General features: G+C 47.0%; 1 protein-coding gene and 1 long non-coding RNA gene across 5 annotated transcripts; one reads left to right on the forward strand and one right to left on the reverse strand.

Moving 5' to 3' along the window:
* Window positions 1-4,948: 4,948 nt before the first annotated feature.
* Window positions 4,949-19,010, reverse strand: ZNF331 (zinc finger protein 331). 4 transcript variants are annotated; one of them, XM_045441641.1, is made up of 7 exons: window positions 18,844-19,010; window positions 17,806-17,871; window positions 16,823-16,942; window positions 16,074-16,173; window positions 10,733-10,780; window positions 9,412-9,538; window positions 4,949-6,787 (listed from the first exon to the last, which is right to left on the reverse strand). In XM_045441641.1, the coding sequence occupies exons 5-7, from the start codon at window positions 10,739-10,741 to the stop codon at window positions 5,451-5,453; spliced, it is 1,473 nt and encodes a 490-aa protein (XP_045297597.1). In that variant the 5' UTR covers window positions 10,742-10,780; window positions 16,074-16,173; window positions 16,823-16,942; window positions 17,806-17,871; window positions 18,844-19,010; the 3' UTR covers window positions 4,949-5,450. The 4 variants fall into 4 exon arrangements, with proteins under 4 accessions (XP_045297597.1, XP_045297598.1, XP_045297596.1 ...); XM_045441642.1 differs by having other exon boundaries at window positions 16,829-16,942; window positions 18,844-18,987; XM_045441640.1 differs by lacking the exon at window positions 16,823-16,942 and having other exon boundaries at window positions 18,844-19,002.
* A 184-nt stretch (window positions 19,011-19,194) lies between these two features.
* LOC123578645 lies at window positions 19,195-21,529 on the forward strand. The gene is made up of 3 exons (XR_006702444.1): window positions 19,195-19,270; window positions 19,576-19,696; window positions 21,403-21,529. It is a non-coding gene; the product is annotated as an uncharacterized LOC123578645 (long non-coding RNA).
* Window positions 21,530-24,286: the final 2,757 nt, after the last annotated feature.

Consider the following 24,286-nt stretch of genomic DNA (forward strand, 5'->3'; position numbering starts at 1 on the left):
AGCATGTACCAAAATTCAGTCTTTTAAAGGCTGACTAATATTTCTTTGGGGGGCCCCCGGTTGGCTCAGTCGGTTGAGTGTCTGACTCTTGATTTAGGCTCAGGTCATGATCCAAGCAAGGGTCTTGGGATTGAGCCCCAAGTCAGGCTCCGTGCTGATAGTGGAGCCTGCTTAAGATTCTCTTTCTCTCCCTCTCCCTCTGCCCCTCTCCCCTGTTCTCTCTCCCTAAACATTAAAAAAGAAAATGATTTTTTTAAAGTCATCTCCACCCAGTGTGAGGCTTCAACCTACAACCCTGTGATCAAGAGTGACAGGCTCTTAGGGGCACCTAGGTGGTTTAGTCGGTGAAGCGTCCGATTTTCGTTCAGGTCATGACCTCATGGTTCATGGGTTCGAGCCCCCCCTTTGTGCTCTGTGCTGACAGCTCAGAGCCTGGACCCTGCTTCAGACTCCGCGTCTCCCTCTCTCTCTGTCCCTCCCCTGCTCACCCTCTCTCTCTCTCTCAAAATAATAAAAATAAATAAATAAATAGTAGGGCACAGACTAGAAATAAAAGGAAGGGAAGAGGGGCGCCTGGGCGGCTCAGTTCGTTGAGCATCTGACTTTGGCTCAGCACATGATCTCACGGTTCATCGGTTTGAGCCCCATATCAGACTAGCTACTGTCAGCACAGAGCCCACTTCAGATCCTCTGTCCCTCTCTCTCTCTGCCCCTCCCCTGCTTGCGCTCTCTCTCCTCAAAAATAAACATCAGGGTTGCCTGCGTGGTTCAGTCGGTTAAGTGACTTCGGTTCAGGTCATGATCTCACAGTTCGTGAGTTTGAGCCCCGTGTTGGGCTCTGTGCTGACAGCTCAGAGCCTGGAGCCTGCTTCAGATTCTGTGTCCCCCTCTCTCTGCCCCTCCCCTGTCTGCACTTTGTCTCTCTCTCTCTGAGAGTTAAATAAACATTAAGAAAAAATTTAATAAAAACATTAAAAAAAAAAAGGAAGAGAATAGACACATTGTGCAAGTGGTAACAGGAAGCTGGCATAGCTGTTTTAACATCAGGCAATGGAGACTCTAAGAAAGAGAGTAGTATCAGGTGAGGTACATCATTTCATAATATCCAAGAGAACTGATCATTTTTATTTTCCCACCAGCTTTACTGAGGCATAGTTGACTTATCGGCTTGTGTAAGTGATCATTTTTCTTTACGTTTTCGGTCATACTCTTACGTGGCGGGGTTGGTGAGGAAAAGTTGTGAACCAAAGAGAATTGCATTGCCAGAGGCGGGGCGGCGTGGGAAGTAATGGTGGATACGTGGGTACATTCGGGTGGAACTAAAAGTCAAGACCGCTGTGCTGAAGGGAATACTTGAAGTTGAGATTGTGGATGCTGAAGATGTTGGTAAGAGCCAAGTACAGGACTGTCTGTCGGGTAAGCAGTAGAGTGAAGAATATGACCGTTGTGACGATGGAAGTCAAGAAAATGAACAGCGAAGTTAATACGGTGAGGTTTTTTTTTAATATTTTAATGTGTTTTTTTTTTTGAGAGAGAGTGACAGAGTGTAAGTGGGGGAGGGGCAGAGACAGAGGAAGACACAGAATCCAAAGCAGGCTCCAGGCTCTGAGCTGTCAGCACAGAGCCCGACGCGGGGCTCGAACTCATGAGCCGTGAGATCATGACCTGAGCCAAAGTCAAGAGTGGGACGCTAAACCAACCGAGCCACTCAGGCACCCCTAGTTTCCTTTTTGTTTTTTGTGTTTTTAATATTTTTAAATGTTTATTTTGAGAGAGAGAGAGAGAGAGAGAGAGAAGGGGACAGGGTGGAGAGAGACTCCCAAACAGACTCCACGCTGTCAGCACAGAGCCCGATGTGGGGCTTGAACCCACGAACTATGAGATCATGACCTGAGCCGAAGTCGGACGCTTAACCGACTGAACCATGCAGGCGCCCCTCTTTTTATGTATATATTTATAAAGATATTTTCTTAATGGTTACCATGGGGATTTTAGCCGACATTCTAAATTTGTAACAATCTAGTTTGAGCTGATGCCAACTTAGATTCAGTAACAGAGACACCGTGCTCCTATCACTGTCAGTTACAGGTTTACTTTTGTGCCCATTAACACAGACATCATTTCTGATGCATTTATCCTTTATATCACGCAGGAAATTAGAGGGATTACAAATATTTACCTGTGTAGTTACGGTTTCTTTACATGCCTTCAAATTACTGCTGTGTGCCATTTCATGTCAACCTGAAGGACTCCCTTTAGCATTTTTCAAAAATTTTAATGTTTATTTTTGAGATACAGAACGTGAGTGGGGGAGGGGCAGAGAGAGAGGGAGACACAGAATCTGAAGCAGGCTCCAGGCTCCGAGCTATCGGCACAGAGCCCAATGCGGGGCTAGAACCTACGAGCCGTGAGATCATGACCTGAACGGAAGTCGGATGCTTGACCGAGTCACCCCAGGCGCTCCTTTGGCATTTCTTGTAGGGCAGGTCTGTTAACAAGCAACTCCTTGGTCTTTTATCTGGGAGTGTCCTCACTTCAGTCTAGTTTTTAAAGGACAGTTTTGACGGATAAAGAATTCTTGGTTTGCAGCCTTTTCTTTCAGCACTTTATATCATTCCACCCCCGGTCGAGATCTTGTGAATCCTTGCAACAGCTCTTTAGACATATCCTTAATGATAAAGTGTGTCTTATGCTTATATATTTGAGAAGGGGATCATTGATTAATGTGTTATTGAGGCTCAATAAAATTCAGATGTTCAACAGATATTTCTTGACTGCCTACAACGTACACGGTGTCTACTGTTCAAAAGGGTCAGGATTCAGGGGCACCTGGGTGGCTCAGTTGGTTAAGCGTCCGACTTCGGCTGAGGTCATGATCTCACAGTCCATGGGTTTTGGGCCCTGAGTCAGGCTCTGTGCTGACTGCTCAGAGCCTGGAGCCTGCTTCGGTTTCTGTGTTTCCCTTTTTCTAACTCTCCCCTGCTCGCGCTTTATCTCTTTCTCTCTCAAAAATAAACAAACGTTAAAAAAAAATTTTTTTTTAAAAAGGGTCAGGATTCAGAGGTAAGCAAGCGAAAGGTCACAGGATTCAAGAACTCACACTCTGATGGAGAACACAGACGATAAGTCAGTAAACCTTCAGTAGAGGGGTACCTGGGTGGCTCAGTCGGTTAAGTGTATGACTTCGGCTCAGGTCATGATCTTACGGTTCGAGTTCAAGCCCCATGTCAGTCTCTGTGCTGACAGCTCAAAGCCTGGAGCCTGCTTTGGATTCTGTGTCTCCCTCTCTCAGCTCCTCCCCTGCTTACACTCTCTCTCTAATAAATAAACATTAAAAATTAAAAAAAAAAACCTTCAGTAGAAATTTCAGTTTTGGATATGCACCAGAAGCAAATGAGTAGTGATGTGACAGAGCTGCATCAAGATGCCTTAAACCCTATTCTCCCAAAAACTGAGCCTGAAGCAAGGATTATGCATTGATGCTTCCATGGGCGGCAAGAACGAACTTGTCAGAACTACTCTAATGCCAGGGTGGCAACCACTGGGAGACCACACTCTTGAAAACAGTCCAAAGCAGAGTTTGAAGATTTCTGAAGTTGAAACTGTGGGGGTGCCTGGGTGGCCTCGCTCTATACCTGCCCCCACTTCCCTTCATGCAGGACAGCACCCACCCACACCTGTAGTCTGCAGACATCTGTATTCTGTGAATACTATACCCCAACCCGGAGGTAAACCAAACATTAAGCCCTACGTTGACCCCAGAATCTGGGTCCTCTGTTGCCCTTGTAGGACGCTCCTCTGTGCTCTAACCACACTACCACCCCCCGTACCAAGGCCAGACCCACAGGCATTCAAGTCTTCTAGCTCTTGAAGGCTTCAGTCTCCCAGGACCTGTCTGAGCACTAGCCATTCCTCCCCCAGCTTCTCAAACTCACTCCTGTGGGCTCTAGTCCCTCCCACAAGACGACCTCTCCCTTCTCCCTAGGACTCCTGACTCTAACTGCTCCCTTCATTCTCCCAGGGCTGGATGGAGGGTCCCAGCGCCTCCCCCCAGGGCAAGTCCACTCGCCACCTGCCTTGAGCACCACCTCCTTGCTCCTGCTGCGGGACCCCCAAGATCTCACGTGCTGGTCCCATATTCCTTCCCGAACAGATCATGTGTGACGATCCAACAAAGTGCCAGGCTCACACGTGATTCTAATGGTAGCTATTCTAGTGATCCGGTGAAATCGCAGGTAGTGTTCTTATTTCCTTGGTGAGAAAAGACGTCGAACCCGTTTCACTGGCTCACAGGCCATTTGATGATCTCTGTCAAGCGCTTATTTAAGTCTCCCTCCCCGCCTTTCCCACCAATTTGTTACTGACTTGGGGGATTTGGTTTTCTGTGTGAGTCCTTTACCAGGTGCATGGACAGGAAGTGCCTTCTTCCTGCTGTTTTTGCTGGCTTCATGGTTTCGCCTGACGAACAACTTTCAACAAGATCCAACATGTAAAAAAAAAAAAAAAAAATTAGAAAAAAAAAAAAAAGAGGCGCCTGGGTGGCGCAGTCGGTTAAGCGTCCGACTTCAGCCAGGTCACGATCTCGCGGTCCGTGAGTTCGAGCCCCGCGTCAGGCTCTGGGCTGATGGCTCAGAGCCTGGAGCCTGTTTCGGATTCTGTGTCTCCCTCTCTCTCTGCCCCTCCCCTGTTCATGCTCTGTCTCTCTCTGTCCCAAAAATAAATAAACGTTGAAAAAAAAATTTTTTTAAAAAAAAGATCCAACATGTAAACTTTTTATTTCACAATGAGCATCTTTTGTGTACCAAGAAACGCTGTCCACCCCAAGGCCGTGGCAGTAATCTCTAGATGACTGTTATTTTCTTCTAGAAGTCTGAGTCTTTTCTAAACCCGCTGTACCCACAGGGAAGGGGGTCTTCCTGTAAGAATTCACTAAGAGCAACGCCCATGGTAATGATGGTAAGAACAACAACAGCTAATATTTATTGAGCTTATGTGATATTCCAGATACACTTTCAAAGAGTTTACAAGTACCAGACGCAGTCACCACAACAGCAGTATTAGGTGTAATTATCCCCATTCCACACATAACGCACAGGGGGTACCAGGTCACTTCCCCAGTGAATCACAGGGAGTAAAGCGGTGGGATGGTGACGATAACAGGGAGGGAGTGTACCATGGCGGGAGGCTCTCCCGCATATGTTACATTGGTGGAGTTATTCCCCAGAACAAGTCTGAAATGAGACAGACATCGAGTGGTACTAGGAGGCTTCTATCCACTCACTGCACTAACCAATTCAGTAAAAAACAAAACAAAAAAGTCTACACGGGGTATACGGTGATCACTACGAAAAAGTGATTTCTCCATTCTCCAAGTCTGCCTCAAGCATGACTCCTCTGAGGTCCTGTGAGCAGAAGGGTGTCTGGTGAAGGCTTTCTCGTGTTAAATCGTATCATGGGTTTTCCTTGTGTTGTGGAAGGGAGGAATGTGGGATGGAAGTTTCTGCATGTTCTTTGTGTTCAAGAGGTTTTCCAGCAGTGTGAATTCTCTCATGTTCTCGAAGATGGTTCACATGGTGACACCCCTTCCCACACTCCTTACCTTCAAAGGGCTTCTCACCCGTGTGAATCTTCTGATGCTGCGTAAGCTGATGGCCGTGACTGAAGGCCTTCCCGCACTCTTTACATTCGTAGGGCTTCTCCCCTGTGTGAATCCTCTCATGTTTCACAAGGCTCGACCCGTAGATGAAGGCCTTCCCGCACTCCCTACATTTGTAAGGCGTCTCGCCCGTGTGGATCCGCTCGTGCTGCGTGAGGTGGTAGCCACAGTTAAAGGCCTTCCCACATTCTGTGCACTTGTAAGGCTTCTCACCCGTGTGAATCCTCTCGTGCTTCACGAGGCTCGAGCCCCAGCGGAAGGCCTTCCCGCACTCCTTGCACTCGTGTGGTTTCTCACCAGTGTGGATCTTCTGATGCTGAGTGAGGTAGTTGACTCGCGTGAAGGCCTTCCCGCACTCCTGGCACTCGTAGGGCTTCTCGCCAGTGTGGATCCTCTTGTGCTGGACGAGGCTCGAGCCGCAGATGAAGGCCTTCCCACAGTCCTTACACTCGTAGGGCTTCTCGCCGCTGTGAATTCGCTTGTGCTGGATCAGTTTATACACACGGCTGAAGGTCTTCCCGCAGTCTTTGCACTCGTAGTCCTTCTCCCCCGTGTGAAACCTCTGATGCTGGGTGAGCTCGTCACCACGTCTAAAGGCCTTCCCGCAGTCCTTACACTCGTAGGGCTTCTCGCCTGTGTGGATCCTCTTATGAATGACCAGGCTCGAGCCCCAGCGGAAGGCCTTCCCGCAGTCCTTACATTCATAGGGTTTCTCCCCCGTGTGGATTTTCTGGTGTTGCGTGAGTTGATTGCCCCAACGAAAGGCCTTTTTGCATTCTTTACATTCGTAGGGTTTCTCCCCCGTGTGAATTTTCTGATGCTGAGTGAGCTGGTAGCCACGACTAAAGGCCTTCCCGCATTCCTTACATTCATAGGAATTCTCCCTAGCATGAGGTCTCTGGTGTGGTCTACCAGAGGTATTTTCTCTACAAGTGGGCGTTTTCTCATGGTTGGTTATCACTTGATTCAAACAGCCCTGCTGAGGGCCCTGTGATCTTTCAAACTCACCTTCACACATCCAGTTAAGGCCCAGGGATTTACTTTTTCCATTTGAGTTCCATCTGGATAAATTTATTTCGTAAATGCCCTTTTCTGTAGGTAAACTCTTGGTCCCATATGGTGACTCCAAATCTGGGGGGAAAAAAATAAACATATTTTGTTTCCTTCTAAGGAGAATGAAAACACAAAACTAACCACAAACCAAAAACCTTGTCTAAGAGAAATAAAACTTCTCTAGGAGAACAAACATGAATCCCCTAAGGGCTCTTGTTAGAATATAGAGTCCACTTCTGGGACCATAATACTTAATGAGGAAACACTGGAGATGCACACATTCCTGCTAAAGTCAGACAAGAAAAAGGAACTGTCTGTTAGACGCCCCACTATTTCCTATGAGCTGATGCAATTAAGCAGAAAGAAATCGGAGGGGCAGATCTCAAAAATAAAGATGAGAAAGAACAAATCTGCAGATAATGTAATGACATACCTGGAAAATGCAGGAAAGTCAAATACACCACTAATGTAAAAAACAAGAATATACAGTTGGGTAGCTGGGTATAAAATATTCTGAAATTATGTAGTGTCAGTCATATAATGAAAAGTAGTTCTGGACATAAAGACCCAACATCGAAGGCAATAAAAGAGACAATGTGTAGGATTCACTGTAAGAAACCTGGTAAACGTGTATAAAGGAATGTTCAGGAGGATCTGACCATCCATACGATGTTAACTCCAAGGGGCTGCAAAATCCTGAACATGTTCAACTTCCTGAGGGCACAACGATGCTACAAAGTGTTAAATGATCAACTGGGAGCATGCTAACAAAGCAGCCCTTTACTGTAGGAACTGGTAATTTTCTCTTTAAAGAACAATCTTTATCAGGTACAAATGGTGTCATTACATAACCAAGTAGTAGATGGAGCAGTTTCTCTTTAAAATAGTGCAGTGAACAAAGAAGTGGTGATAAGAGATCACCATTTTTTAAAATGTATTTTTTAAAGTTCATTTTGAGAGAGACAGACAGCGTGAGTGGGGGAGGGGCAGAGAGAGGAAAGAGAAGAGAGGAGGGAGGGGGGGAGAGAGAGAGAGAGAGAGAGAGAGAGAGAATCCCAAGCAGGCCCCTCACCACCAATGCAAAGCCTGACGTGGGGCTCGAACTCACAAACCGCGAGATCATGACCTGAGCCAAAACCGAGTCGGATGCTTAACCGACTGAGCCAAGCAGGAGTCCCTAGAAGATCACCATTTTGAATCCCTCTGCAAAAGTGGGTCTAGGCACCGAGTGTCAGTGACAGCTAAAGGCACAAAAAGAGCCATAACCAGACAACGTCTTGTGATGTTAGAACATAACCACACCCGGGAAGAGGTATTAGTGAAAATTAGACAAAAGGAAAAGGAGAAAAGCCCTCAAAGCTAGGAATCCAGCCAACCTGCACGAACGACAAAGGGCATGGGATCACGCCGTCTATGCCCCGGCTGCTGGAGGCTGGTCCGCAGACCAGCAGCATCCACGACACGAGAAGTGGGGTGAAGTGGAGGAGAACGGGTAGAGGGGGATGGGGTGGAGATCAGGTTCCTGGTGGTGACTTCTTCCCCACAGGCCTCGGGCCTTTGCAGCGAGCTTCCCAAATGCCCAGGGGCACACCTCGCTGCCTCGATGGCACGTCCCAGGCGGACCGGCTGTCACTGTCCTCTGCACGCATACCCCCCTCTCAACCCAGGCTCTCTCCCCTGCTCCCAAAAGCAGCAAGTCACATCTGGCTTAGAAATGAAAGGCCCTGCTTCCGAAAAAAGAAATGCACATGATGTGGGACTTAAGAAACAAATCATAAGCTCAAAAATGTTTTGATGGAGACTTCGCGAAATTTCTGACAAGCTGCAAGTCAAAGTGGTCAGACTTCAGAAAAGAGAAATCAAAGAACAAACAGGCAGCCAGACAGGAAGATCTTCTTTTAAACTCCCAAGGGCCTTACCCCTGGAGGCAAGTACAACAGGGGGGGTGACAGTGTGGACCCGGGCCACAACTCTAGGGTTCGATTCTTGCTTCTGCCTCCCTGTCTGACCTAGTCACCCTATGCCCAAGTATTCTCGCCTACAGATCAGATACGGCAATCGTGACAACACCATAAGCTGGTGGGGACGAGATGAAGTGTTTGCACACACAGTGCTCACAACAACGCCGGGTACACAGTGGGCACAGTATCAGCCACTAACACTATGGCTACTGTTTTCCAACAGGAAAACAAGACATGTCCTGAAACGTTTACAGGACACGGTCATCCAATGTTTAACTCAGGATTCAGGAATGGGAACTTTCAGCCTCACTGCAGGTAACAACGTGCAGCAAATGGAAAGTGCTCGCTTTGGTTTTATAGGAATGCTGTTCACTCGGTCTGCCTGTATGTCAGACGCAGACACAGACGCTAGTTTACCGGGAAGATGAAGTTGCTGTGCGGAGCGGTTTTCCCAGGAGGTGGGTCCCCAGAGTAGCACAGTCCATCCACAGTGGTTTGGGCGGTAACATACTACCGTAATATGAAGATGGCTGTGAAATAAATATTCCAGAATCTAAATTCACTTTGGTCACTAAGGACAGGATGCCCCAAAGGTGGGACGATCGCTGACAGAGCAGACGAGGGCGCATGACGCCCATTTTAGATGCGGCTGAGCTCAGGACACTCCTTGGGAAGGGGAAGAAGGAAGTCGGCTAGGTCCTTGGAAGGCAGTCCCGACGCTCCGGGGGGCAGGTGGCTCACCCAGGGACACCAGGTTGCTGTAGTTCTCCAGCATCACGTCCCAGTACAGGTCCCTCTGCGAGGAGTCCAGGCACGCCCACTCCTCCTGCGAGAAGTCGATGGCTACATCTGAGAACGTCACCAGACCCTGAGAACACAAACCCACACGTCCCTGATGAGATGAGAGATCACAGGCTCAAGATGAAAGACAGGCCAGAAAGGGCTCTGCGCTGGGTCGGGCTGGACACGGACAGGACGCGGTGGGGGCTGTGACCGCAGCAGGGCCGGGCGGCTGAAGAGAAAACCCCACGGCCTGTGGGATGCCTCGTTATGCCAACCTGTCAATCCTGGGGCTCCTCCTGAGTGCCTGCCCCATAACACCTCAGCAACTGTGGATTCCTGGGGCACCCTTTCCATCCTCCAAGGGAAGGAAAATGCCTAGGGTTTTGTCTCCGAAATGTGAGCTCTTTTACCTTCGAAACTAGGGCTCATGTGTCTGAATGTTCTCAAGCCTCATGCTCATCATTTGCCAAGACTTTAAGCAGTCTTCCTACGTAATGAGCAGCATTTTCTTATTCCCTCGTGGGAACAGATTAAATTTACTACAGCTGTACACCTAGGTACAACCAGACATCCGGGGTTTTCCCCAATTCTGGGAGTGGATGATCATCTGGGACTTCTGTACTGGGTGACCTTCTTACCCGTCGCCACCCACCACCCCTGCCTTTTCCCCGTTCCTGACTTAGGATACTGGTGCAGAATCACATAGATGGCAGTGTGGGTCTGGCAGGTCTCCATGACAACACAATGCATCTCCTGGGTCTCCTGGTAACACCACGGCCCCGCAGGCCCTAAGCACAGCCCTATCCGACCCCAAAAGCCTCCTGGAGCTCGAGCTCTCACCACACACTGACACTGACCAGACAACGTGAACGTTCCCTTTTCTCGGCCTGAAAAAAGACCAGTGGAGAACGGGGAGAATTTTAGTTTTTGCATGTGGTCACATGGGACCACCACCTCCCAACTCCTCAAACCACACACGTGGCCCAAGTATTTCTCGCAAGGGACTTTCCTCCTCTGCTGCTCCCCCGTTACTCCTGACAAAAACGTGAGCACAAAGGAGACACTGAAATCACTGGCTTGGGGGTGAAGTGAGCATTAGCCATGCGGGGGCACAGGGCTGTATGGCGTTGTCGTTCACCAGAACAGAAGACCTGAGGTGGTGGTGGGGGGGGGCAATTACAGGGGCCTCAGTCGGGCAGGAGGCTTCAGGATAACTCAGAAAAATATCCACAGGACCTAAACATCACATTTCGAGAAGGAGTGAGAAAAACATACTTACGTGGGCCATAGTGTTAGAATCAAGAACTGATCAGTCCTCTTGGGGTTTCTTTTACCAAAGACACAAAATCCAGAGAAGCCAGAGATATGCGAGAAAAAAAGAGGCATTAAAACAAGTGCTTGGTCCCCAAAGGCCGACATACAACCTTCCTGCTCCTCTGTCTTTGTTTCCAACCCCCGCCCCCGCATTCCTCCCCCACAATATGCACGGATCAACAGGACACGTCCGGAGAGGATACAGAGGAGTCTGCGCAAAAAGGGAAATCGCTCTCCCCGAAAGCCCCGGAAACCCAGCTGCACACACACATTAGAGCGGCTTATAGTTACGGTTTTGCCTTGAAGTCAGACCTACTCTCAGCTGGCATTTCTCAAGATAACTGTTTTACTTTTTAAATTTTTATTTTTTTAAGTAATCTCTACCCACAGCGTGGGTATGAGCTCAACGACCCCCAGATCAAGAGTCGCACGCTCCAATGACTGAGACAGCCAGGCGGCCCTCAACATCATTTTTTCAACTGCAGCGCACGGACAGTGTTGTGTTAGTGTCAGGAATACGCAAGTCTGTATCTCACGCTGTGCACACAAGTATAGCGGCCCTGTTACACTCGTTACAATGCCGCTGACTGTGTTCCCTATGCTGTCCCTCTCATCCCTGTGACTCTCTCCAGGGCTGGAGGCCTGTACCTCCCCCCCCCCCCCGCTCCCCTTCACCCATTCTGCCCCTCCCCCCTCCCCTCCCTTCCAGCAACCATGCTTGTTGGTGTTCTGCATTTATGGGTTTGTTTCTGTTTTAGTTTGTTCATTTGTTTTATTTAGATTCCACATATAAGTGAAATCATATGGTATTTATCTTTCTCTTACTTCACTTAATACTCTTTAGGTGCATCTATTTTGTTGCAAATGGCAAGATCTCATTCTTCTTTGTCTTTTGCTCTCAACTTTTTTTTTTTTTTTTTTTAAACAGTGAGAGAGGACAAGAGCTGGGGAGGGGGGCAGAGTGAGAGAAAGTATCTTAAGCAAGCTCAATGCTCATCACAGAGCCCAACTCAGGGGCTGGGTCCCACAACCCTGGGATCCCACGACCCTGGGATCATGACCTGAGTGAAATTAAGAGTCGGGTGCTCAACCTACTGAGCCACCCAGGTGCCCCTGCCCTCAACTTCCAAGAGGTGACCTACATCACACCTGATGAGAATGTCTTTGTTTTGGTGCCTCTGGTTATACCCAACTAGTCTTAGGGCAGGAACTGGCTACACAAGAAAGGCCAACCCAGGTGATTCGGGGTGGGTGCTTTGGGTCATGATCTGTAATGAGATTAGCATGGAGACAGTTAGTCAATCATGCCTGGATGATCAATCATTCAGTCAACCAACCAGGCCTGTGAAAACTCTGGGCGTTTGGCAATACCTTATGCATATTGTCCTACGTCCCTGTGACAGGGAATCCAGTCCTAACTCCATGGGGAGAGGACACTGGACACTGGAAGCTTGTTAATCTGCATCCTTCCCCTGTAATTAACTGTAACTATGAGAACAGATCTCAGTGAATCCTAGGAATGCTTCTAGTCCTGATTTATTGAACCTGAAAGTCATTTCGGGAAAGTCCTGAACTTGGAGTTGGTGTCAGGGCTGAAGGTAACCCTGTGTGGATCCCGTGCCCTCAAATCTGTTCTGGCCTCTAGATGGGGTGAGGTTGGTCAAGACATGGCAGGTGGATACAGTGAAGGAAATGCCACCATGTTCAGCACTGAGTCCAGAAAAGCTGACTGCATCAAGTACGATGTAAAAGAGTAAATGTTCATGAAATGCTAAGTTGGGAGAAATCCTTAAAAGACATGAGTACTTCGGAGATATTGGCAGCAGAAAAATCAGTCTACCAAAACAGAATAATACAGTTGCAGTATTTTATATATGAACATATGTATGTGTATACAGATACACACAGACACAGAATAACCGTAACACATCAACAGAAACAGGAAACACAGAGAAACAGAAAGAAAAAGCCTGGAAAGTTACGCATCCCTTATGCAGAAAAGAGCTAACAGCAGGTTTGAAGTTTCTTGGCCCTTGGCTGGACTTCCGGAGGGTCCCCGCGACTCCCTGACAAGGCGGCTCACTGCTCTTCAACTGTAGAAACCACGTGGTTTATACAGAACCCTTGCTTTCCTCTGCGGGTCTGCAATTCTGGGATGTACCAGGCACACGGTGCCTCTGTGACTGGGCCCTGATGAGCTTTCCTGGTGGACGACACTTCACATGTGCTGCTGTCACTCAAGCTGGGGGATTAAGCATGTCCTGGGTCACTGCGCTGGGAAGGTGCTCTTGGAAGTGTGTGCCTGGATTCCTCCTGACATTGTCCCATGCGCCTGTCCCTCGGCTGACTGTGGTGTGTGCCCTGTCACCGGATAAACCCTGGCCACGAGCAGGACTGCCTGTTGAATCCTGTGAGTCCACTCAGAACCACAGAACCTGCAGGTGGTCCTGGTGACCTGAAACCCGTCTGATCTTGATTTTCTCCTTCTTTTTTGAATGTTTGGTTATTTTTGAGAGAGACACAAGAGCGTGAGCAGGAGGGGCAGAGAGAGAGAGGGAGACACAGAATCCGAAGCAGCCTCCAGGCTCTGAGCTGTCAGCACAAAGCCCGATGCAGGGCTCAAACCCACAAACCGTGAGATTATGACCTGAGCTGAAGTCGGACACTTAACTAACTGAACCACCCAGGCGCCCCATGATCTTGATTTTCTTAAGTACACCTCACTTGGTGTGTAACAGCAGGTGTTGGTTGGATGTATATACGTGTGTGCGTTTCTTTTAAGTTCGTTAAATGGCAGGCACCTGGGTGGCACAGTCGGTTAAGTGTCCAACTTCAGCTCAGGTTATGAACTTGTGCGGTTCGTGGGTTCGAGCCCCACACTGGGCTCTGTATTGACAGCTCAGAGCCTGAAGCCTGCTTCAGATTCTGTGTCTCCCTCTCTCTCCTCCCCTCCCCGGCTCACACTCTCTCTCAAAAATAAACAAACTGTGGGGCGCCTGGGTGGCGCAGTCGGTTAAGTGTCCGACTTCAGCCAGGTCACGATCTCGCGGTCCGTGGGTTCGAGCCCCGCGTCGGGCTCTGGGCTGATGGCTCAGAGCCTGGAGCCTGTTTCCGATTCTGTGTCTCCCTCTCTCTCTGCCCCTCCCCCGTTCATGCTCTGTCTCTCTCTGTCCCAAAAATAAATAAACGTTGAAAAAAAAAATTTTTTAAATAAAAAAAAATAAACAAACTGTAAAAAATTAAAAAAAGTTCATTAAATGGCCGTTGGACTCTCAAACAACACAGAAACTTCTTTTTTAAAGTCTCCTTTTGACATGGTGGGAAAAAAGGCTCAGAATACATGATCTCTGCATTATTTTACGCATTGACTTTTGTTTCCTTTCACTTCCTAATACGTAAACCAGCTCTTTGGTGCATCCCCATGCCCACACATGCTGGGGCACCAACTAGAAACAGGACCAGAATTCCAAGGGGTGCTCTGCAGACACTGACAGCTGTCTCGCTGGAAGGCTGAACTGGACTTCTGAACTTGTGCACAAATGCTAAACCACCTGACCCTGTCAGTCTTCACTTTGCATCAGACGTCATTACAGACGACTTGTAAGGTCTAAAACTCAGGTAGCAAATTCCATTTTACTCCACACACAGCCCGTGCATTCAGTTATCTGGTCACGACCTGACAACCGTGAGAATGATTCTCTCCTTCCCAGCACCTTTCGGAGCACATCACCTACGAGTCTCCACAGACCCTGACTGCAGGCTGCCCAGGGCTTCCATTCAGTCTCCCTTTCGGGCCGGGTTATGGGCAACGTGCAGGTAATGATGTGCTCAGTCATCGCTCGTTCCCAGTGCTCACACCACAGGGTCAGGCCCCTAGGAGTTTGATGCAAAATTCCTCTTTTGGGAACACTTATCCCAAGGAAACAGAAAGAGGTGTACAAATATGTGTACAAGAATGTTGAGGACTTTTTAAAAATGGGACGGCTTTAGAAATGTTTTGAGATAATTGTCGACTCACATGCAGTTGCAAGAAATAATACAGAGGGAACCTGTGTACCCTTTACCCAGCTGACCCCAATGGTAACACATCACAAAACTACAGGACAATGTAACAATCAGGACATTGATACGGATGTAATCCATCAATTTTATTCAGATTTTCCAGAGAATTGTTTTAAAAGATGGAAAAAAAAATAAAAGAAAGAAATAGAAATATCTCATGGTAGAGGACAGATGAAATAAATTATGGTCTGTTATAACGGCATATAATACATTTACTAACAATGATATTGACTTATATTCCTCAAGAAAAAAATTTAAGGTAAGTTACTAAGTGAAGAAAACAGGTTTAATAAATATGTGTAATTTGGGAGAAGAGGTCTTGGTGAAATTAAGAATAAGGCCCTGTGGTCTTTTAGGATGTGAATCTGAGCTCTGACAGTTGCTAACCTCCCACTGTCTGTTCCCCCATGGGTAAGACGGGGGTAAAAACGGTATCGGGCAGGTAGGACTGCAGCAACTATTAAGATAATCTATGTAAAACACAATAATATTAACAGTTACTTAATACCAGTTAGCAGCTATGATTGAAAATCAGTCACATCACACTGTTTTTATGAAAGAAACTCAAGCATGCCTTTTCCTTTCTTCTACTGATAGGTGCTTCTCAAACCTGTTTCTATATAATCCATGCTAACAATTTTCCGAGCCTCTTGGGAAATGAAATTCTTTTAAATCATCAGCAAAAAAAACATTCTGAGACACACAAGGAGAAAATGAGGGACAGACCGGAGTCTGCATGGAAAATCCAGCTCAGAATCTAACCTGAGAAGGTGTCAAACTGACAGCACGCGGCTGGACCTCGTACTCCATTGTCAGGGGAGATTTCTGTCACCTTACACCTTTCTCATGTATCTGCCCGTGCAAATGTTAGAGTACAGCTCATGTGTGTAGTAAGTCAGTACTTATAGTCACGTTTTGTGAAATCTTACAAAATCTAATTTTGAAAGCCTGTCTGTGTTGATAATTTGTTCATGGGATTAATTTTAAATGATGCCTTTCTAATCCTTGAAGGTGTAAATATGTGAGAGATTTTTTTCCTAAGCAAGATGAGGATCACTGGAACACTTCTCTCCACATGCACACAGGTACAATGGGACCCACGGCTGACTTGGACGCCTCTATAAACTAACATCTGGAGAGTCTATGGCTCACTTACGTTATCACTTAGCAGGATCCAGGACTCTGAGGACAAAAACCACACATGTATGCACAGACGGGGAGGGAAGGGCTGGGCACATACATACCAAAAAATCAACAGCAATTAGCTCTGGATGGTACAGTTATGGGTAATTTCGAGTTTCTTCTTTACGGGCTCCTTAGGGAACTGAAGCTTTTGCGGCAGGCCTGAATTAATCCCATGATAAGAAACATAAGAGTCCCAAATTAAAAAAAAATCAACAAAGAGAAAGACCATAGTCATGGGGGAGTGGGTATATTGCAGTCATCAGGGGAACGCTGGGTGGACAGGCCTGTGACAGGCAGGAAAACGGTCTCCCCAAGATGTCCGTCCACATCCTTGCCCTGGAGCCCGTGAATATGTTACATTACAGAGCAGAGGGGAGCTAGGGTCCAGGTGGACTTGGGAGTTGCTCCTCACCTGACCTCAACACAGGGAGGTACCCTGAATTTTGGCAGGTGGGCCCAACGTAATGCAAGGGTCCTTACAAGTAAGTGTGAGGGGGTGATAAGAGAGAAAGACCTGACCACTGAGGCAGGGTCAGAGTCACTGGGATCTAGTAACTGGGGTCCTGAAACACAAGGCTGTCACTTAGGGAGACACGGTCTTTGGAAACAAAGGAACAACTTCACAGTGGAGAAAACTGACAAACTACCTCAACCAGATGATCAAGTTCAAACTCAGCCATTATAAATCGTGATGTATTCTTGCCATGACAAGATGAAAGCAATGTGATCTAACACCCCCAAAACCATACACCCAGTCCAATCATGAGAAAAGCATCAGGTTCCGAGAGAGGGGCATCCTACCAAGTACCTGTACCTCTCAAAACCGTCAAGGTCATCAGAAACAAGGGAAGTCTGAGAAACTGTCTCAGCCAAGAGGAGCTTAAGGGCACATGACAGTGAAATGTAATGGGATCTCCTGGATGGCATCCTGGAACAGATGAAGAACATTACGTAAAAACTAAGGAAATCTGAATAAAGCACAGATTTCAGTTAATGAAACATATCAAACCTGGCTCATCAACTGTGAATTAATATCCCACTCTAACGTACGTTGTTAATGGTGGGGGAGACCTAGGCATTCTCATACTATCTTTGCAATTTTTCTGCAAATCTCAAACCATTTTAAAAATTAACATGGAGAATATGCAACCTGTAGCCCGCAAAACATGAACTATTTAACACGTGACCTTTCACGGAAAACGTCTGTGAAACCCTGCTCTAGACCCAGAACTCACACACAACGTCAAACTACGTTGCTTCTTACAGTTAAGACAGAGAGGCAAGTGAAACCCAGGAAAACAAACGGAGGCTGTCCAGACCCCCAAAAAGATGGGGATAATACAACAAATCTCGACTTATTGCTTCCTGGAAAAAAAGTCCCTGCCTTTGATGAAAAGACCTTTGTTCAAGCCCCACTTTTAAGAGCATCACAAAGCTGGTAACTTTGTCATTCGCTGGCCCAAACCCTCAAAACTTCTCTGTTCTTATTTTGCTGTGGAAGTCAGGCCTGTGGTTAAAGACCGACGAAGTCTAGTGCTTGATTCCACCTTACAAGTCAGATCGTCCTGACCAAAGCACCCTCTAAAATAAAGCACCACAGGGAACCTCTCCACTGCAGTCCTCTGTTCTGTGTTGTGTGCATACACCTGCCTGACCCCATCACACCTCTTGGGCAAGAATGACTGAGGTTAAGTCCCTATCAGGGAGAACATTTCAGGCCAAGGAAAGCAGATATTCTGAAGTCCTATAAGCACAAGTCATTGACAGAACAAAAAGGTAACTCATCTGAACCTTGACTTTAAGGTGTGTAACAAGCCGTCTTCCTCCTCAGGATGCTTTTTCTGGACGACCGCTGGCCTGGGGGAAAGAGAAGGAGACACTAGGGCCTTTCTGGAGCACAAACTTATCAGGAAACACCCTCCAAGCCCACACATCCTATCTAAAACCAATCAGGAATCACAGGGAACTGGCATCTGAGTATTTCGGAGATTCCCGGGGACCAGGCTGGAGTAACTGGGGTTCTGACATATGAAGCAGCCCCATCTCCCAAGTCAGGGACCTCTCCCCTCCAAAGAAGGAATCTCATTCCCGAGGCCCTTCGGTCCTGTTACTCTGGTAGCCTGTAAAGTCAATACTTCGTTCTAAAACAGTCATCTCATGCTACGTCTGCGCCCTTCCTGTCGGTCACTTTCGCGGCAGGGTTTGGGCTCTCATCTCCCTCTGTGACCACTGCCCTTCCTCCCCCCTCCACCCCGGGTTGGAACGTGCTCCGGTTGGAGCAGCGACAGCAAAGCTACAGGTTGCATTGTCCCCTACTAATCCCAGCCTCGCCACCGCACATGCCGTCACGACACGCACCTTGGCCCCGCCACCGCCGCGGTTGCGCGAAGGCACCGTAACACTCCAGACCCGCCCCTCCGCCTCCCTGCTACCCGCCGCACGAAGGCACCCGTGACAGGCACGGTGGCCCATCCGACCCCCTGCCGCCCCCGCCGTGGCGCGAAAGCACCCGTGACAGGCACGCAGCTCCAGCCGGGCCCCTCCACCCCTGCGGAGCCCAGTCGCGCAATCGCGGTCCCCCCGCCACCCCACCCCGCCCCACTCCCGCGAAGTGCGTCACAGCCTCCGAGCTGGGGCCTGCCCCCTCGCGCGCACCGAGGCCCCCGGAGACCCGGCCCCTGGCACCCCCCCGACGCTCCCGCACTTCTCCCCGCAGCAGCTCCCGCAGGCCCAGGCTCCGCGTCGGGCCTCCGCGCCCGGGATGCCTTCCCCACCGCCCTCCCACGCCGTCCCCCGCGCCGCTCCTCTCCCGGGAGGCCACCCACTCACCGCTCGGGGCCCCACGACCCACTGGAAGTCGGGAGGGGGCGCGAGGGGGCGCAAGGCGCGAGGTTAACTCCGAACCGCGTCCGCGGGATGCGAAGCACAGACGATGCTAGACCTAGCGAGCCTCTCCCAGCAGGCACGTCGCCGCGTTCCGACTTGAGAGAGGGGGCGGGGCACCGGGCCTCTGGGAAATGTAGTCCAGCAGGCCGGGAATACGCGGAGCTTGAAGCGCGGCAGCCCACTTCCCCGGCATGCAACTCTGCGCGGCCCGAAGCGCTGTGCCTCACAGACTTCTGGGAAATGTCGTTCAGGGGAAGGACTCGCGGAAGGATGGGGGTGCGGCGGCGCTCCCAGCATGCATTTCGGCCTCCTACGTAAGGATGGCTCGTCGTCTGTGATGTCGCTCGTTGCCAAGGGGTTGATTTTAAGAGTAATTGAGACTTTTCTCTCAGACCATTATTTGACTTATGAAAAACAAAAAGCCCAAAACAACGTTTTTTTTCTCCTAATGCTGACGTTCCTTATACAGCCGTTAACTGGGACGTTTCTTTCCTTATGCAGTGGGACTATGTGCTTCCACTCTAGTATTGATCCCATCGTAAAAGCAGCACGTTTGCCTCTTTAATCACCACTCTGTAACCGAATCAGTTGTTTTAAAAACTACCTTGAATGATGATAATGTTAGTTACTTTTGGCTTTTTCTTGTAGGTTCATTTTATTCTTTCTCTATTCCAGATGCAGCATCAGTCACTTTCTCCAAAAAGCCTGGACTCCTGTTGTTTGGAAAGAACATTAGAGAACACAAACTCCGTACTCTTGGGCTGACACTGCTTTTAGGTGCTTTTGGTGAACAGAGGTAGGAAAAGAATTCTTGTATTCCTATTCATAATTTTTCAAATTAAATCTGACCTTATAGCATTGTTCTCTCAATTTATTAAATCCCAACTTTATAATTACTTATTGTCACCTACAACATAAAGGGAATGCTTTTTTATATTTTATATTATTTTTCTTTTTTTCTTTTTAAAGTTTATTTTTTTATTTTGAGAGAGAGAGAGAGAGCAGAAGCGGGGAAAGGTCAAAGAGAAAGAGAGAATCCCAAGCAGGCTCTGCAACATCAGTGCAGACCCCAATGTGGGGCTTGAACTCACAAACTGAGATCATGATCTGAGTCAAGATCAAGAGTCGGAAGCTTAACCAACTGTGTCACCCAGTTGCCCATATTTATTATTTTTCTTAAAGTTTATTTGTTTTGAGAGCAAGCGGGTGAGCAGGAGACAGGCAGAGAAAGAGAGAGAGAGAGAGAGAGAGAATTCCTGTGCTGTCAGCATAGAGCCTGACTTAAGCTCGAACTCACAAGCCACCTGAATCGAAACCAGGAGTCAGAGGCTTAACCAACTGAGCCACCCTGGTGCCCCTAAAAGAAATACTTTCAAAATAACGATGTTGATAGAACTGTGATATAACAAAAGAAAATCTGAAATGTTCTCCATAATTCTTTTTGTCCTTAGAATGGCTCCCATTCAAGATACTTCACTGTTTCTTTATCAGTAATGAACTTTTAAAAATGGTGTTGCAACAACAGGGTAGTTATTTGGAAAAAGGTCAAATTCATTCAATAGCTCAAATTATATATCAGAATAAAGTACAAGAGGATCAGAGATGTAAAAGTAAAAAAGTAAGTCATAAACATGATAAAAATGTGTACATAACATGGAAATAAGGAGATCCTTTCGAACTGTAACCCAAAATCCAGAAGTTGTAAGAGACACATCACAGTTTAAGTGTTGAAAGCAAAAGACAAAGAGGAAATCCTGAAGCAGCAACAGAACAGACTCATTGTATAGAGGATAACAACAATGTGATGACTAATGCCTGGCACTTCATCAGAAATACTAAGTGAAGGCAGTGGAATGAGATATTCAAAGTAATGACAGAATAATAATTTAAAAAGGTCAAAGAGGAATACTATATCCAGCAAAACTATCATTAAAAAATTAGGGGGAAATAAAGACATTTCCAGGCGAACAATATGCAAAGAACTTTCGTAACTCATGAAGAAACCAACCCAATTAAAAAAGAAACAGGAGGGGTCCCTGGGTGGCTCAGTCAGTTAAGTGTCCAACTTTGGCTCAGGTCATGATCTCATGGTTTGTGAGTTCAAGCCCCACGTTGGGCTCTGTGTTGACACCTCAGAGCCTGGAGCCTGTTTTGGATTCTGTGTCTCCCTCGCTCTCTCTCAAAAATAAATAAACATTGAAAAATTAAAAAAAAAAAAAAGAAATAGGGAAAAGCCTTGAATAGACATGTCACCAAAGATATATGAATGGCTCATAAGCAAATATGCTCAACATCATCAGGCACTAGGAAAATGCAAATCAAAACTACAGTGCAATTATTACACTCTTTAAAATGGCTATAATATGAAAGAGCAAAAACACTGTTGCTGAGGCTATGGAGAAACTGGAGGCCTTACCTATTTGTGCGCAGAATGGAAAATAACAAAGCATTTTCTATTTTTAAAAAAATCTTTAATTTTAAGGGACATGTATTACTTTCTAGGTTATATTGCACATCCTGACTGAGAAAGAAAACAATCTGAGTAACCAATTTCAATATACAGATTAAAAGGCATTGGAGGTCTCTGAATCTAATAAGGTCTGTTTCATTTTATTTAAAAAAGATTTTTTTGGGGGGGCGCCTGGGTGGCTCAGTCGGTTAAGCATCTGACTTCAGCTCAGGTAATGATCTCACGGTCTGTGAGTTCAAGCCCCGCATCGAGCTCTGTGCTGACAGCTCAGAGCCTGGAGCCTGTTTCAGATTCTGTGTCTCCCTCTCTCTCTGACCCTCCCCCATTCATGCTCTGTCTCTCTCTGTCTCAAAAATAAATAAACGTTAAAAAAAAAAATTTTTTTTTTTTTAACGTTTATTTTTTGAGAGAGGGAAACACAGAATCTGAAGCAAGCTCCAGGCCCTGAGCTGTCAGCACAAAGCCCAACGTGCGGCTCAAACCACAGACCGTGAGATCATGACCTGAGCAGAAGTCGGACACTTAACCAACTGAGCCCCCCAGGCACCCCAAACTCTGTTTCATTTTAAGCCAGAGATAGTTCCAATGTGTTGGAATCTCTTTTAATGAAGAAAAATTAATTTGTTCATATTATCAGGCTACTAAAAAAATATGAACAAAATGAAACAAGAGAAAATTTTAACTTGATCTCCTTTAAATACATAATGTAGAGGTACAAATATGACTTTAGCCGTTTTTTTTTTAATTTTTTTTTAAATGTTTATTTTATTATTTTTGAGACAGAGAGAGACAGAGCATGAACGGGGGAGGAGCAGAGAGAGAGGGAGACACAGAATCGGAAACAGGCTCCAGGCTCTGAGCCATCAGCCCAGAGCCCGATGCGGGGCTCGAACTCACGGACCGCGAGATCGTGACCTGAGCCGAAGTCGGACGCTTAACCGACTGAGCCACCCAGGCGCCCCTGACTTTAGCCGTTTAAATGTAGCCAGTTAGCAATTAATATTAGCCAAATTCACTTTATTTCGTTAATGAAAAAAAAGATTCCATATTAGAATACCAATTAATGCAATACATCAAAATAACATATATTTTTTAATGTTTTTAATGTTTGTTTAGTTTTTGAGAGAGAGACAGACAGAACATGAGCAAGGGAGGGGCAGAGAGAGAGGGAGACACAGAATCTGAAGCAGGCTCCAGGCTATGAGCTGTCAGCACAGGGCCTGATGTGAGGCTCGAACTCACGGACCGTGAGATCATGACCTGAGTCGAAGTCGGACGCTCAACTGACTGAGCCACCCAGGCACCTGTAACAGATTTAAACAAAACATATTTCAGCACTGCTGTAGATCCTTGATAGTTAAATCCTGCCAAATATGACATTTAAAAAATTACTTTTCAGCAAGAAAATTTCAGCAAACATTATGATCAGGAGTTAACACTGGGAACATTTTCATGAAAGTGGGGCTGAGACCAGGGGCCCAGTCAGTGCTCAGCCCGTTCACCCCTGCACAGGATGCCTGAGCCAGGACCCAGAGGAAAAGGGTAAAGCAGGAAACAAAACTAGAAGCAGGAGGCTAGAACAGTTATTATTCACAGATGATATGATTACAAACTTTGAAACAGCAGATCTATTTTGACTGTTTGACTAATAAGAGAATCGAGAAGGTTGGGGAGGAAGACCTTCTGCCCTGTGGTCCTTCGAGCTGAACTTAAAAATCTAACTGACATGACACAAATTAACAGGAGAAAACTAGATTTAATAGTGTACATATGGGAATCCACAGAGATGTGAAATTCAGAAGACAGTGAGGTACCATGAAGCTTACAGGGAACGAAGGAGAGGGGTATGGGTGTAAACTCAATAGCAAGGTGAGAGGAGATGTTTGGAAAGACAAGGCTGATTATACAGATGAGTTCCTTTGGTAAAGGGGGGCCTCTGTTAATACTTGTCTTCCTCCTGCAGACTCTCCTTTCCACTGTAAATTTAGACAGTTATGGGGGAGGCACAACACCTTTCCTGCATCTGCTGGTTTTTTGTTTTGCTGTTTTTCTTTTTTTTACTTAAAAAAAATGTTTATTTTGAAGACAGCGCAAGCAGGGGAGGGGTGGACAGAGAGGGAGACACAGAATCTAAAGCAGGCTCCAGTCTCTGAGCTGTCAGCACAGAGCCTGATGTGGGGTTCCAACTCACAAACTGGGAGATCGTGACCTGAGCTGAAGTCGGATGCTCAACCGACTGAGCCACCCAGGCACCCCTGATGAATATTTTCAATATATAATTATCAGAAAAGCATTGAGACCTCAACTGAATGATACAATTTATTTAAAAGGAAAAAAGCTGAAACTTGAAAAAAAAAATGAACACATTAGGAATCATATTGAAATATGAAATTTGAGGATAGAGGAATGGAACAAAAATGGCCCCTGGGTGGGGAAAACCCTTTCCAGTGGAACACTGAGGTTACACACACACCAATGAGAAAGAGGATCTCGGGCGCCTGCATTTTGACCTCAAACTTTCCCGTTGGGTTCTCTCCAGCTGGACTCTCAGCTCAGGAGGAAGACTCTGAAAGCAAAACATGCCCTGAGGGGAACCAATAGCTGCCCCTTCAAGCAGTAGGGTTTGCCCTGAGCCCCCACTCATCATTGACTCCAAGACAAAGATCTCTTTGACTTTCACTGCCTACCTATCCACCACGCACCTTTGCCCCACATTTTCCTTATAAACGTAGAAGTATTTTCAGCACTTTGGACAGTCTTTGAGAAGCGAATCCTAGGTTCCTTTCGTGTTTCACCACCGCTCCTCTCTTTGCCTTTGGATTTTGTCAGCGAGAATGGCCCAACCTGGTCTGTTTGGAACCCCACCCCTCTTGCACCCTTGCGCCCCAGCTACACCATGGTCCGGATGAGCTCAGG

This window comes from Leopardus geoffroyi, chromosome E2, assembly GCF_018350155.1.
Source record: "Leopardus geoffroyi isolate Oge1 chromosome E2, O.geoffroyi_Oge1_pat1.0, whole genome shotgun sequence".
NCBI classification, from domain to species: Eukaryota; Metazoa; Chordata; class Mammalia; order Carnivora; family Felidae; genus Leopardus; species Leopardus geoffroyi.